The sequence below is a fragment of the Eleginops maclovinus genome, chromosome 8, assembly GCF_036324505.1.
Source record: "Eleginops maclovinus isolate JMC-PN-2008 ecotype Puerto Natales chromosome 8, JC_Emac_rtc_rv5, whole genome shotgun sequence".
NCBI classification, from domain to species: domain Eukaryota; kingdom Metazoa; phylum Chordata; class Actinopteri; order Perciformes; family Eleginopidae; genus Eleginops; species Eleginops maclovinus.
Window position 1 is genome coordinate 14184390 of NC_086356.1, and position 13383 is coordinate 14197772.

Sequence of the window (13383 nt, forward strand, 5' to 3'; positions counted from 1 at the left end):
ATATATAAACATCGATATACACGTTTTATAAAAAATATTAGATTAAAAAATAAATACACAAAAGCATGTTTTTAAGTACTGATAAATGGTCAGGGGTCTATAACAGTACACCCTAGTATCTAGGGCAGTAACATGCATAGAAACAAGCACAAGAGGAACATATTCTTTTTAAGTATTGAACAATTCTATTGTATTACATACTGCATGACATGATCATTAGGCCCCAGCAGTTAGATCTCTTTTATTTGGCAACAATCTTAAAAGTCACATGGTCCTCTCAGCTGTCCCAAGCCTCCACTAAATGAAGCAAGATGATCTCGATGTGCTCTGCTGGAAGTCGGCCAGTAGCAGCATAACATAACCAGCCGGGGTGAGTGTCCAATAACAGGCCTCTCAGCACAGCCTGTGCTTTAAGCCTGCATTAAATCATACACGTGCTGGTGTCAATGCTCTAAGAACAGTAACACTCAGACAAAGGCTGCTTGATTATTTTATGACGCATCTCATCAGCATGTTCATCTTACATGTCTGGTTTAAATGTGTAAACTGATTTGTCTGCTTTCTTGCCTGCAGGCTAAGCAATAAAACGTACAGGAGACATCACAACCACTGCCAGTACTGGGCTCTGTGCCATCAAATCTGAACCCACTCACCAGAACTGGCACCAAGGTGGCATGGTGAGTCAGAAAGCTTTATGATCTGCTTTAGGTGATTGGGCAGGAGATTGAATCACTGCTTGCTCCAGAGGTCCAACTTTTTAGGTGTAAACAAGGTAAGGTATTGCTTCAAAAAGCAATCACAATAGAGTGTGAGAGAGATGTTCGTTGAATTCAATACATTCCGATTTAAATGCGATTGTGGTATTACAGAGCACACAAACCAATAGCCAATCATTTAGTTAGTGTACAAGGGACACGCAGTACAGAAGACTGTTCTGATCAGTAGAATAATATAATTTTGCCAACCATGATCTATCATCATCATCATGTACCGAATTACCTTAAAACAAAGAAAATAAACGGAAGTAGAAACAAATGGTCAAAAAGAAGTATGCTACCCTTTACTGCACCTTTTGGGACTAAATCCTTAGTTTTTTTTGCAATCTCTGTGAAGTTTTACCTATCTTTCCGTCTTATTTCAAAGTCAGATATTTTTTTCCCCCCTTCTGTCAACAGTCATAAAAACAATAAGACCATTTGGAAAACCAGGAGGCACCTATAAATCGTCTTTTAAAACTTTTAACCAGGATTCCTTTTGTAAAAAAAACATAACCAAACACAGATGACTGTACCATGTCTGTCACGCAGGGGTAACAGCGTAAAGTTTGGACAAACTGTCGTGTTTAGGAAAAATTGGTAAATAATAAAGCTCTAACTGAACTTATTTGTTGTATTTACTTTTATAATAGCAATGCGACTGCTCCAGACGCTTTTTGTGACAAAGTTGAAGTGCATTGAATGTATAAAACTGAGCTTGGCCCCCGGCTGGCTGAATAGAGTAGAACAATCCAGTAGAAGGAGAAAGAGAGAGAGTGGACGACCCAAACACGGACGGTTAGCAGCAACTATCAACCAACGGCCGCCTGACTGCCCTTTAAAATAAGTAATTCTTCAGCGGTAAAACAAGAAAAATGTGACGAAGTGAGAAGAACAGCTTGGCGAAGACTGTCAGAAACGCATGACAACCAACTTTGGTTGTTGAGAGAGGCGCACCATGGCATCTCAGCCGAGGTAGGCAGACACAGCTAGCTGCTAACAGCAGGGCGCTAGCTCCTCAGCCTGACCGGGTAACTACCCCTAATGAGCTAGATACGGTTAGCGTGATAACTAGCAGTGTATTTGAGCCAGGTACACTTTAAGTTTGAAACTCTGCAAAGGTATCAGAATGACAGAGGTGTTTTCCTGCTGTTAACGTTAAACAGACATGGAGGAATTTGGCTTTGATAGGCAGTACGAGGAAGAGGTGGAATCAGCTGGAAAAAGCAGGCTGGTGTGATTTCTACCAGCTGGTTAAAGGGACTGCTGTGTGTATACAAACAGTTGTTTTTAAATGAACAGCTACATGTTTCATTTATAAAGCATTCTTTATGTGATCCTCAGTGAAACCTTATCTGTCGGGTTTTGACCAACGTGGAACTTGGGTTTAAAAGTTGGATAACAACCGGAAACTATTGACCTAAAAATAGAAGGCAGGGTGACAGAGAAGATGCTCAACTCAACCACTCAGTAATGAATCATAATCTGACCAGAATATATATGTATGTATTCATCTTGAAGAACAATTATGCCTAACGTGATTATTTATTTACTCATAATCATGTGGCTTCAACTCTTAACAACATCCAACTTTCAGATTTTTTTCTTAAAATATTTTTTCTTGCCAAAAAAAGAATATGCTGTTCAGCTGCTTCAACATGGGAAGGTCCTGCTGTTATATTTATTTAAAAATGTTAAACTGAAAATGTTTCAAATCACTCTGTACTCTGGAGACTGGAATGGATTTTTAAAAATATATTTTCTGACATTTTCTAGGCTCCACAATTATTGATCTAGAAAATAATGTGCTGATTAAATCCATGATACAAGTAATTGTTAGTTGCAACCCAAAAGTAGCACATATCCACTTTGTGCAACAATGTCAACATGAGTGAATTATATTTGTATTTGCAGATGTCTGAAGCATGCATATCACTTTAAAGTTGAAAAAAACAGAATGACAATATGTCACTGTTTACCTTTACCTGTTAGCACTTTTTTCAGAATTGTGCTCTTTATATGATTTAAAGCTTTATTTAAATCTACCAGCAGAAGATTGACTTTGGTTTCACCACCAGCATCAGCTCTAAAAAAAAAAGTCCTAAAATTGCCAATGTTTTCAAATGTGTCAGACGTTGGAGGTTGTATCGGTGTGGAAGTTCTGATTTTAGTCTTCAGGTTTCTTGGCTTTTGTCTTCGCGTTGCTTTATATTCCACTGTGTTGCCAGTCCCCGAATCTGACTGATGGGCTGTACTGAAATGTTATAAAACATGTGTAAGGCCACAGCGGCTTGACTTAAACAGTATTGTTTGAATAGGAAATACAATTTCTGTTCAAACAATAAAACTACACAAAAGGCAAACATTTAATTTAGTCATAAAGTAGTGTAAACAAATTTGATCAGAATTAAACATTAAAGCCTGGCGTAATATGTGCATGTGCAAACAGACATTAAGATTATACCTGTGTGTGTGTGTGGGGGGGGGAGGGGGGGTACTCATGGACAGTTCATGTTTCTCCCTTATTTAACTTTTTAACCCCTGGCATTGCTATCACTAGCAGGAGCCTTTTCTCATTTATTCTGTGTGTTGTGTGCTTCTCTGTGTTAGATCCTCAACAAGATGTTGCATGTTTGTTTTGGATCACTAGTGTGTAAGTTAATACAGACACATTTTGTTGGTTTACCCCTGGGTGGTACTGTGACCTGACCGGGCAGCGTGTGCTCCATTAATGAGTAAGTGCTCATCTGTTTGGCTTAAACCCAAATCTGTGTTGCTCCACTTGTTGCCATGGAAGCATCCCATTGGGGTTGCTGTGAGTGAGGAGGATAAATACTGTTTTGGGAAGATGGCAACAAAAGTTCAAAATGAACATTCAGTTTACTACAGTGTTTTGAACGTGTTGAAGAGCACCTGACCCTATGAGGCCTCTTGTTGTTCCTGAATGTTGTTTAATATAATGATTCACAACCTCTTTTTGCCCATGGCCTTATATTTGGAGTAGTAAAATCCATGTGATGTCTGCATGTCATCTTTGGGGACTAAAGGGAACAGATGTGTGGGGAATCCTCATGGTCTCTGTAAGTCTAATTACACCTGTCTGTTGAGATGATGGGCACTGAGGCTCTCTGGAGACCCTGCTTCTCTTCCACTTGGGTAGATAAGTCTGTGATAAGGTGTCATAAATTATTACTCTGTAAAATGTTCTGGTGTCTTTATCATATGGATCAGTCAATGCTTTGTGGTTAATTATGTAACATCAGGGAAAGCCTAAACAAATACGGCAGTGTAAAAAGATTGTGTTGGAATGATTTGTGGAGCATGTCACCAATTTCATTTCTGATGTGCAAGGCACTTCCTGCATCTTTGAACTAGGTAATCACATTTAGTGTTACAATAATGCACTTGTACATGCAATGCTGACTAAATATCTGTCTCTATGTAATGTTCTACAGCATATACAATGAAGAAAGGAAGCGTCTTCGCCTCCGAGCGTGGGAACAGAGGAACCAAGAAACAAGCCAAGACAAAGAACTCAACCCTGAGAATGTGCCACTCTTTGGGCAACCATACAAGGTAAAGACCCACATCATAGAGGTCACCTGCCCTAATGATCACACTGGGCTTCTACTGTACATGTTATAGATAAAAGCAACAGTTTCAGAATCAAAATGACTCTATTCATTATCAGAGGGAAATTTGAGAATTCTAGTTCTGTGTGCTGTATTGTTGGCTTAAAAGTTACTTAGAATATTTCACTTTCTATGTGGAGTCCTTCATTTGACTTATTTTTTTGTTAATGTAATTTTTTGTTGTTGTATGTAGTGGGCTATACAATTATAACAAAAAAGCTGTCAAGGAAAGTACCATAGCCTTTGCATTTTAAGTCCAATGTGTGAGCAGTGTCAAGAAAGATGTTCTTGGCGTACACATTATTGGGAACAGTGACAAATACATTATATTTAAACAAAAAAGAGTTTATTCCACCTACTGCTCGTCTTAATGAACCAGATCCTACATATTGCTACGGATATCTTTTTTCTGTTAACAAAGTGTTTACCCTTTCTTTACGCAGACAAACAAAGGGGATGATCTTTCCAATCGAATCCAGAGGATGCTGGGTAGTTATGAAGATGTGAATAATCCCTGTCCCTTAGCCATTGAGCCTTTACCCATTCCTACTTGTGTAACCTCCTCACAGTCAGATCAGGCTCAGCAAAACACAGATAAACCAGCCAAGCCTCCATTCCGTAACCAAGTCCACATGTCCATCCAAAGTCAGAAAGCTTGTAACAGTAACTCTTCTCAGCCCATGAGGACGTCCACTGCCCCTTCTTCTTCTAACCAACATGGACATTCATCCACTTTCTCAAATCGGTCCTTAAACCGCAGTCAGCTCGGCCTATCGGCACAGCAACAGAGGAACAGTGAAGCCCACTCAGATCTCAGGGATTGTGTCAGCCTTCCCCAGGAAATGTTTTATCATTCTCCTGATTCCAAGCGGCCACCCTTCCCACATTCCACTGACCATGATAACATTGACATGGGCACTAGGGACACCTTTGATAGACTTCAAGTTCAAGGGTCCACAGTTCACCACTCTCAGGCTGACATCGCCATGGATGTTCCCACATTTGACCTGAAACAGTCCCCCAAAGATTCATCTCTGCCTCAAGCAAACAAGGGTAACGCACTCCCTTCCCAGGCTTTCCCTTCACTCTTGTCGTCGAAGCCGCCCAGCGTAGTCATGACCCAGAAGCCAACAGCGTATGTGCGGCCCATGGATGGTCAGGACCATGTGGTCAGCGAGTCGCCTAAGCTGAAGCTTTCCCCAGAGCCATATGTACCTCTACCGGAGATAATCAACAAATCTGCACTGGGAAAAACAAAGTTGCTGCCACAATTTTTGGAGGTAAATATATGTTCTTAGATCTCTGTCCTGTTATGAGACATCATATTATCTTGGGTGTATTATGGCTGGTCTGCTAAGCTTAGCATGAAGAAAGAAAACAGGAGGTAACGGCTAGCTTGTCTAAAAATAGTCCTGCTTTTAAAACCCTTTTAGCTTTTGAGGTGCTGGTAGATCGATTTTGTTAGGTTAAGACAAAGCCAAGCTAGCTGTATTCCCCCTTTTTCAGTCTTTATGCTAACCAGCTTTAAATTGGTGAAAAGCTTTCAGATTGGTATTGATTTTATAATACTAGTTTCTTGTGCTTCAGGAAATAGTGTTTTCTTTTTCTGAAGACGGCAATTATAGAAAAACCAAATGAAGAATAATAATGTTGCAGGACTGGATTCCCTTTTAAAATCCATTGCTAGGAATTTGGGTTTCTCTGAAGTACCTAGAAGGTCCAGTTTTATATAGAGCCCATTAAATACAACAGTAGGATATTAAGTACAGCACGGAGTAGATGCTCAGTGTATATTTGGAATATAAAATTGTCTTGAGAGTTCAGTTACACTGAATCTCTCGTTTGGTGGTCCAGGGAATGTGGGGGAGGTAATAGAGCAACAGAAGTCCTACTTATAATTTCCCAGCACTGTTGTCTGGGTTATAACTGTATTGTGGAATGAGAGGATTGTGTGCCTGCTGACCTGAAACCTCCATACGTTAAATATTCTTGATTGATTTTTCAGGCATTTTAAGTTCTGCTGGCTTTGTTTAAGAGAATTTGGCTGAACTCCAGGTCAACTTTATTCATAAACACAGACACAGCTGTTGCACCTGCGGCACAACACACCTCCCCCTACGGTCCTGCAGCAGCACAGCAGTGTTGCTTCTATTCTTGCGTCTCCGACTAATCCAGTGCAGGCTATACAGGCAATTATTTATAGTTAGGATCCACATCTGCAGTTAGCCATGTAGGTACCCAATACCATAGGTACCCAAGGCCGCTTTCCATTTTGTGAGGACAGACAGAAAACAATAAACAAACAAAAAACTAGGGCAAATAAAAGAATAGAAAATTGAGTAAAATAGAAAACAAAAATGGCATATGTGGTAGAAGAACGGGGGACTAAGATGAGTTAGTGGTCAAAGGCTAAGGTGAAGAGGTGAGTTTTAATGCGGATTTGAAGATGTCCAGGGAGGCATTATTGCTGATCTTGAAATGTTTCTATCCTACAAACTGTCAGCAAATAAATAAATAATGCGCTGTCAACAATATGTGTTCCCTTTAACAAGTCGATAAACCGGTTTAAACAAAAAAAATAATATGTAAATGTATGTAAATCCGGCACAAGTCCAAACCTCCAGGTGTGAAACCAAAGCCAGTATAAAAAAAACCCTTAAACAAGTTTTTTAAATGGAAAAACCTACAGTTTGTCAAAATAACAATTATTGATCTTTTTGTATTTTCTAAGAAATGTACCATTTCCTTCATGTGAATGTTTAATGCACCGTCCAAGTGAAACTGCTGCCCCCAAACGTTGGAACCTTGATATTGTTTTTATTTTGTAATGGTCAACGGCTTCATTTTGAAACTGAAGAGCCTACATTTCTCCATGAAAGCTAATGTGAGTGCTGCTGCAGGACTCTACTGCTCTCTGCTGGACAACATATGCATACATCTCTTCACTCTGATGTTGGTGTGGTGAGTGGTCTGGCTGTATTTCATGTTTGTTTTTAGTGTTTTCAATTCCTCACAAGTTATAGTGTATCTAGAGATTTTTCACAGGTTAAGATAAATGACAGCTGGCCAAATCCCAAGTAGGGCTCTATATGTCTCTATTCTGGTGAGATACAGTTGCATTAAGCCCATGCAGCACATCAACAACAACAACAACAACAAGTAAACACACGAGAGGAAAATGGGGGTTTTATGTATTTTGCTTTATTATTGAACCTGTTGGACATGTGAAATCACATAGAGGGTTTGCTCTGTGAAATATCAGCCCTTAACACGTTTGTTGTGTTAAGTGGTAATTGCCTTCAGGTCTTTTGAACCGTTAATTTATGAATTACTTTTCTACAGACAGGGACGGATGAGGTTCAGTGTGTCGAGGACATCTTGGGGGTAAGTCCAGCTGTTACAACTCTCCTTTACGGTTGCTACAGCTGCATGCTGTAACGCTTATTTTATGAAGAGTGATGCCTGTATGGTAGTTGGGCCGTCTGCAGGCTGTCTGTAGGCTCCTTGAACATCACATTCTTTTTATCCCACCACATAGGAAATGACCGACTCATGGCCTCCTCTCCTGACAGCCATACACACACCGACCTCAGATGAACCGTCCAAGTCTCTGTTCCCTGCAAAGGTAAGACTTTGAAAGTTGAGGATAATCAAAATCGATCTTCTTTTCTTTCTCCGAGGCCTTCTGTATCTTGAAGATGGCAAAAATGAGCATTTTTTTTAGGGGCTTTAATCCTGGTAATTAAAGATCCATATGCATTTACAGAACAGATTATTAAAAATGTACTAGTTAAGTGTAAATGTAGATGAACGTGTACAAACTTAAAGAAAGCCAATGTGTGACCCAGGTAAAAGCTTGCTTGTGTTTTCTTTATTGTCTTCACAGGAAGCAGAGACTCTCTCTTCATGTCCAGGACAAAGTGAGTAAACAAGTGAATGGCAAACGACACACAAAACAAGGATACACATGCACAATTTACTGTATCGAAGAAAATCCCAACAAGCAGGCAGACCAGGGTTAGTGTGTTGTCTGTGAATGGCGTTGGTAGCAGACAGATAGATTGGAAACATCCGTTGTACGTCCGGCACATAAAAAGTCTGTTTTTAATCATTTGTTGTGAAGGAAATACTATAAATATTTCCTATCTATAGTTTTATATGGTATGTTTCATGTTATTCCCCTATTTTCTTCCAGAAAAGTATGAGTCCTCTCCAGCAAATCCATCCCAGCTCATCCAGCAGAGCTCATCATCGTAAGTGACTAAGTGGCTTTTAAATCAGCCATTTAGACAGAAGTATTTTCATTAATGGTGCAACTAGTCATTATTTCCTAATCTTTAAATCTGTATCAATCATTAATTTGAATGTTTTATCGATAATCACATTGTGTATCCATTTATAGAACATAATTAATATTGCTCCACAGCCAAAGATAATGTATTCAAATAGTTTTATTTACCAAATAGACAAAACCCCCCCAAAATGTCTATTACTGTTGTTAATAACAAGGAAAGTCCAAGAACTGAGAAGCTGGAAATGCTCTTGGCATTTTTGCTTGAAAAAATATTGAACTATTATTTGTATTTATCCATCAATCAACTAATACATTAATCTCCAAATGATGTTGGCTTTTAGTTTCTCTGGGCATGTGGGTTACATTATGTATTCAATTATAACTATGACACTGCTATCTGATATTATTATTATTATTATTATTATTATTGTTGTGTTTTGTGTGTGGGTGCTGTAGATCGCTTGAAGCAGCACATTCCCAAGGGGTAGAGCCTGCTAGCTCCAGCGACTCAGAGTGTAGCTCAAGGTCAGAGTCGGACAGTGAAAGCACCATCAAGGAGCCGACTCAACCCTCTGTGAGCATCTCCATCAAAATCGAGGTCATTTGCTGTTCAACACACTCCAAAGTTATTTTGATATTTTGTTTGTCTATATAAATAAATGGTAGGGGAAACTGATAAACATGCATTCTCTGAACTGTAAGCTCTTTCTCATTTTTCTAAATCGTATGGTTTGTGTGTTTCTTTAGCCTGATCTTCCAGCAGTGACCCATGTTGATTGGCAGCTAGGGAACTGGATCAGGTCCAGCCAGCAGAACTCCAGCACCGAAGGTCAAAGTTGTTCCCATGCCTCTGAAAGCCCCGCTCAAAAGCGGCCACCGCCCACTCAAAGCTCCCAGCACCCACTCGGTGCAGAGGTGGTCGACCCCAACAGAGAGTGCAAACCCTCTTCTTCTCACCAGAAAGAGTTGACCCAGCATCACAGTGAAAACCCTCAGGACAACTATAACCATCAAAGTGGTCAAAAATCCCCCTTTGCTGGTTTGAAGATCTCCAGGACACTCTTATGCAACACACACTCCTCAAAACCAGCAGCTGCAGGTTGCCCAGATCGCACTATAGCAGCTATCAACGTGAAGTGTGGGGAAGTGGGCGATACGCGAAACATAGACCCCTGTTTTACAGATAGGCCCAGGGTTAAGACGAAAGTAGGACATGGCCAAAAAAGCAAGAACAGCAGTGAGACGAAAAGAGGCAGTAAGAGGCCTTCTAAACACACGTCACTTGACAAGCGGAAGACTGGATCAGAACCTGAAGTCACTGTGGTGCTGTGTGGTCATTGTCCATCTTGTGGTGTTCGATATCCTAACCCTTGCTCCTGCCCCACCAAAAGTCCTGCTCAGGCTGACCAGCTGACACCCACCCCGCCACTTAGAGTCAGTTGTAGCAAACCAAAGTTGGAGACCCTCTGCCAGAAGGGATCCAAGGTTCTTCACAAAACAAGCAAAAAGCACTCGGAGAAAACTGGTCTCACAGTCAAGAGTTCTCGGGACCCCCATAAGCCTTTTAGCTCCCTGCTAGTGAAGATTGATCTGAGTTTGCTCTCAAGAATCCCCTGGACCTGCAACAACCACAAGGAGAAACCCAACAATGCAAAGAGATCAGCACTGGTCATAGAGCAGCATGCCGGGGCCGGTGATGCTTCTACACCACACAAACTCACCAAAAGCAGCAAAAGGAGCATATCTCAAAATGTGAGAAATATCTGGGTCCCATTCTGTTCTAGTTAGCATTGATGAACAATTTCTTGAAATGTATTTTAATGTATGATTTGTTGTCTTCAAGGTCGATGGAGACAATTCAACTCTTCCCAGGAAGAAACAGAGGCTGGAAAACAAGAATACCTCATCAAGTCATGCTGCTGTCAAACAGGAGTAGGTCCCGAGGCATCCCATGCTTGTTTATGTTTGTTGAAGAGAGATCAGACTCTTCAGGTTGTCTGATAACACAAGCTCTCTGATCTTGTCACCTACAGATGTTCCAGCAACTCAAAAGCAGACGGAGAGCGAAAGAAAAAGGCTGAGAAAAAACCTGTTCCTGTGCAGCAGCCTCTGACACCCAAAGGCACCGCTGGAGTTCCAAAGGGGGACAAACGCAGGTCTGCGGCGCCCCAGGAGTCCAGCAAGGAGGCAGTTAAGAGCAAGGACTCCCGGAAGCAGAAGAAGAGCGGCGGAAAGCTTGCCGAACAACAGCACTTTGAAAAGGTAACGGGATAGAAACATCGAACTTGTGTGTGTTGCTTTTTCCCCTCCCAAGACAAGCCTCTGAACGGTCTCATGGTTTTGGTGGTTGTAACCAGTGGAAAATGCTCACAATGTTTTCCATGAAATGGGAGAACCGTTCAAATTGTAAAACAAACATTTGCCCTGCAATCCTAGCAGAAGCCCCCAAAGAGCACCCTTCCTGTCCCATCATCTTCACAGACCCCCAGGGGAGCTTTGAGCAAAAGGCCTTTGCTCAGAGTTGAGGAGAGGTAAAAATTAAACTACAGTTTTTAATTTGTAAATTTGCTTAAAAGCTGGTGCTGTCTGGACAATCTCCACATTTCTCTTCAATCTCTATCGAAAGATTTGGGTTAATTCTATCCCACATGTTCTCAGAACGTGTTACTGGAGTTTTAAAGTTAAACTAAATGTAAATTCTTGTTTTGAAGGTGTTGCATCTGATTTGAATGAACTTGTTGCTATACAACTATCAATAATTATAAACTGTTATTGTTTTCAATGATGAGGTGTTTAGTGTTTGCTAATAAAGCTGCTTTCCTCTGCAGGCAGTATCCAGTGAAGCATTACATAAAAGAGGCCAAAAAACTCAAGCACAAAGCAGACGCAGAGGTACGTTGTTGTTGTTTGCTGGTTTTGAGGTTATTACTGCATTCTACCCGGTGATACTATAAATGTAAAAGCAAACTGTTTTATTTACAGTCAGATAAGCTCATTAAAGCGTTTAACTACCTGGATGCGGCCATGTTCTTTGTTGAGAGCGGTATCGCCATGGAAAAAGATCCACACATCTCAACGTCTTCCTACACTATGTTAGCGGAAACAGTGGAACTGCTCAAGTACGAGAACGTATCATTATGGTCCGAACTATTGGTCATTTCCATTCATGCAGTAGTTATACCGCTTCAATCTCCATTTTTACAGGTTTGTACTGAAACTGAGAAACTCAGTGGATGCCTCTGCTGCTCCCGCAGAAAAAGACTGTTTTGCTTTATGGTGAGTGGTAGATTACACCTTTATGTGCAGCTGCATATCTGCTTCACAAAACAGAATGTAAGAACGCAATATAACCGGTTGGCTTCATTTTAGTTTTAAAGCTTGTTGACCATCTGTTTTTATTTCTTGTCTCAATATTACATATTTGTAGTCATTAAAGTCTGTCATAAATATCATGACAAGCCACAGTGTGCCATAGAAAAGCAATACAGTATTATGGTTTATGATAAAAAAGGTTATAGTATAGTATGCCGTATAAAAGTCAGGCATTTATAAGTCTTAGTAATGGTATAGAATAAAAGCGTTGTGTATTGTTTGTCTTTACAATAACTGTATATGCAATAATGAATCATGCAGTTGAATAACATTGCGTTGTCTCCTGTAGTCTGAAGTGCCAGTCCCTCTTGCAGATGGCAATGTTTCGCCACAAACACAAAATTGCACTCAAGTATTCAAAGACCCTCACGGACCACTTCAGTGTGAGTATTACATATTCATTTCCCATGCCACTGTCATTGTGTTGCAATTATTTAGGTCATATCTAAACAAAGCTAAATGTTTTCCTATATTTGAACAGAGTTGGAAAAGTGGTGACTGTGTAATCATAGTTGTATTTTTGCTAACTGCATTTCAGAACTCAACAACTCCCGACCCTCCTGTGTTAACACCAAAGTAGGTCGTGTAGTTTGCTTCGTACTTTCTCTTTTTGGTATATTGCGCTACGCTGTCATGTAAAAAGGTCACATCTTTTACTGTTCTTTGTTCCTTTTAGAGTCACACACACCCCGTCCTACATGCCCAACATACCTTCTCCAGCCAACACGCCCAGCAGCTCAGGTCCCGGCTCCAGCCACAGCGGGTTGGTGGCGGACCCTGTCGGCGGCACTGTGGCGGTTCCTCAGGCCATCGGACAAGTGGCGTTCACCTACATCAACATCACTACATTAGTTTTAAGCGCTCATGACGTCTGGGAGCAGGCTGAGGAGCTGTCCCAGAAAGGCAGCGGTAAGAATAGATGTGAAAAAAGACTGTTACCATGAACATCATGCAGTAAAAAATCTGGAAGAATGAATGAGACTTCATGTCTTTTTTTCTCACGTTTAGTACTATGCTATACATCTTTTGACATGTTATACTGTGACCTTTTCCGACATACTATATTATGACTATTTCTAATTTTTCCACATACTATTATATGACATTTTTATATATATGATAATTTTGTAGTTAATTTCTCTAATATACAGCCGCAGACCACTTCAGCATTATCATGTTCTCTCTTAGTTTTTTCTGGAGCTGTATACTATGACGGTTTTCTCGACCTACTTATATTTGAAATGCTAAAGGGTGACTTCTTTTTCACATGCTATACAACGCATTGTTCTCTTAAAGAGGTTATTCGTGTGCACCTTCATTCACTGTGATG

At 40.5% G+C, this 13383-nt stretch overlaps 1 protein-coding gene and 1 long non-coding RNA gene across 5 annotated transcripts in view; one reads left to right on the forward strand and one right to left on the reverse strand.

The window, feature by feature from the left end:
* The window catches only part of aff1 (AF4/FMR2 family, member 1), a 15290-nt gene continuing 1907 nt past the window's right edge, over positions 1 to 13383 (forward strand). The window contains exons 1-18 of one of the 4 annotated variants that reach the window (XM_063889513.1): positions 1 to 677; positions 4211 to 4331; positions 4831 to 5667; positions 7730 to 7771; positions 7926 to 8012; positions 8274 to 8307; positions 8583 to 8640; positions 9138 to 9279; positions 9429 to 10433; positions 10525 to 10613; positions 10715 to 10943; positions 11118 to 11212; positions 11510 to 11573; positions 11664 to 11800; positions 11886 to 11957; positions 12343 to 12436; positions 12592 to 12629; positions 12730 to 12962. In XM_063889513.1, coding sequence (XP_063745583.1) covers positions 4870 to 5667; positions 7730 to 7771; positions 7926 to 8012; positions 8274 to 8307; positions 8583 to 8640; positions 9138 to 9279; positions 9429 to 10433; positions 10525 to 10613; positions 10715 to 10943; positions 11118 to 11212; positions 11510 to 11573; positions 11664 to 11800; positions 11886 to 11957; positions 12343 to 12436; positions 12592 to 12629; positions 12730 to 12962 — 3217 coding nt within the window. In that variant the 5' untranslated portion in view covers positions 1 to 677; positions 4211 to 4331; positions 4831 to 4869. Of the gene's footprint in view, positions 678 to 1521; positions 1731 to 4210; positions 4332 to 4830; positions 5668 to 7729; positions 7772 to 7925; positions 8013 to 8273; positions 8308 to 8582; positions 8641 to 9137; positions 9280 to 9428; positions 10434 to 10524; positions 10614 to 10714; positions 10944 to 11117; positions 11213 to 11509; positions 11574 to 11663; positions 11801 to 11885; positions 11958 to 12342; positions 12437 to 12591; positions 12630 to 12729; positions 12963 to 13383 lie in introns of those variants that run through there. The other 3 variants (XM_063889510.1, XM_063889511.1, XM_063889512.1) reach the window with 3 other exon arrangements.
* Positions 7574 to 13383, reverse strand: part of LOC134868408 (uncharacterized) — a 6051-nt gene continuing 241 nt past the window's right edge. The window contains exons 2-3 of the long non-coding RNA XR_010166283.1: positions 12765 to 12882; positions 7574 to 8004 (exon numbers count right to left, since the gene is read on the reverse strand). This is a non-coding gene — a long non-coding RNA (uncharacterized LOC134868408). The remainder of the gene's footprint in view (positions 8005 to 12764; positions 12883 to 13383) is intronic.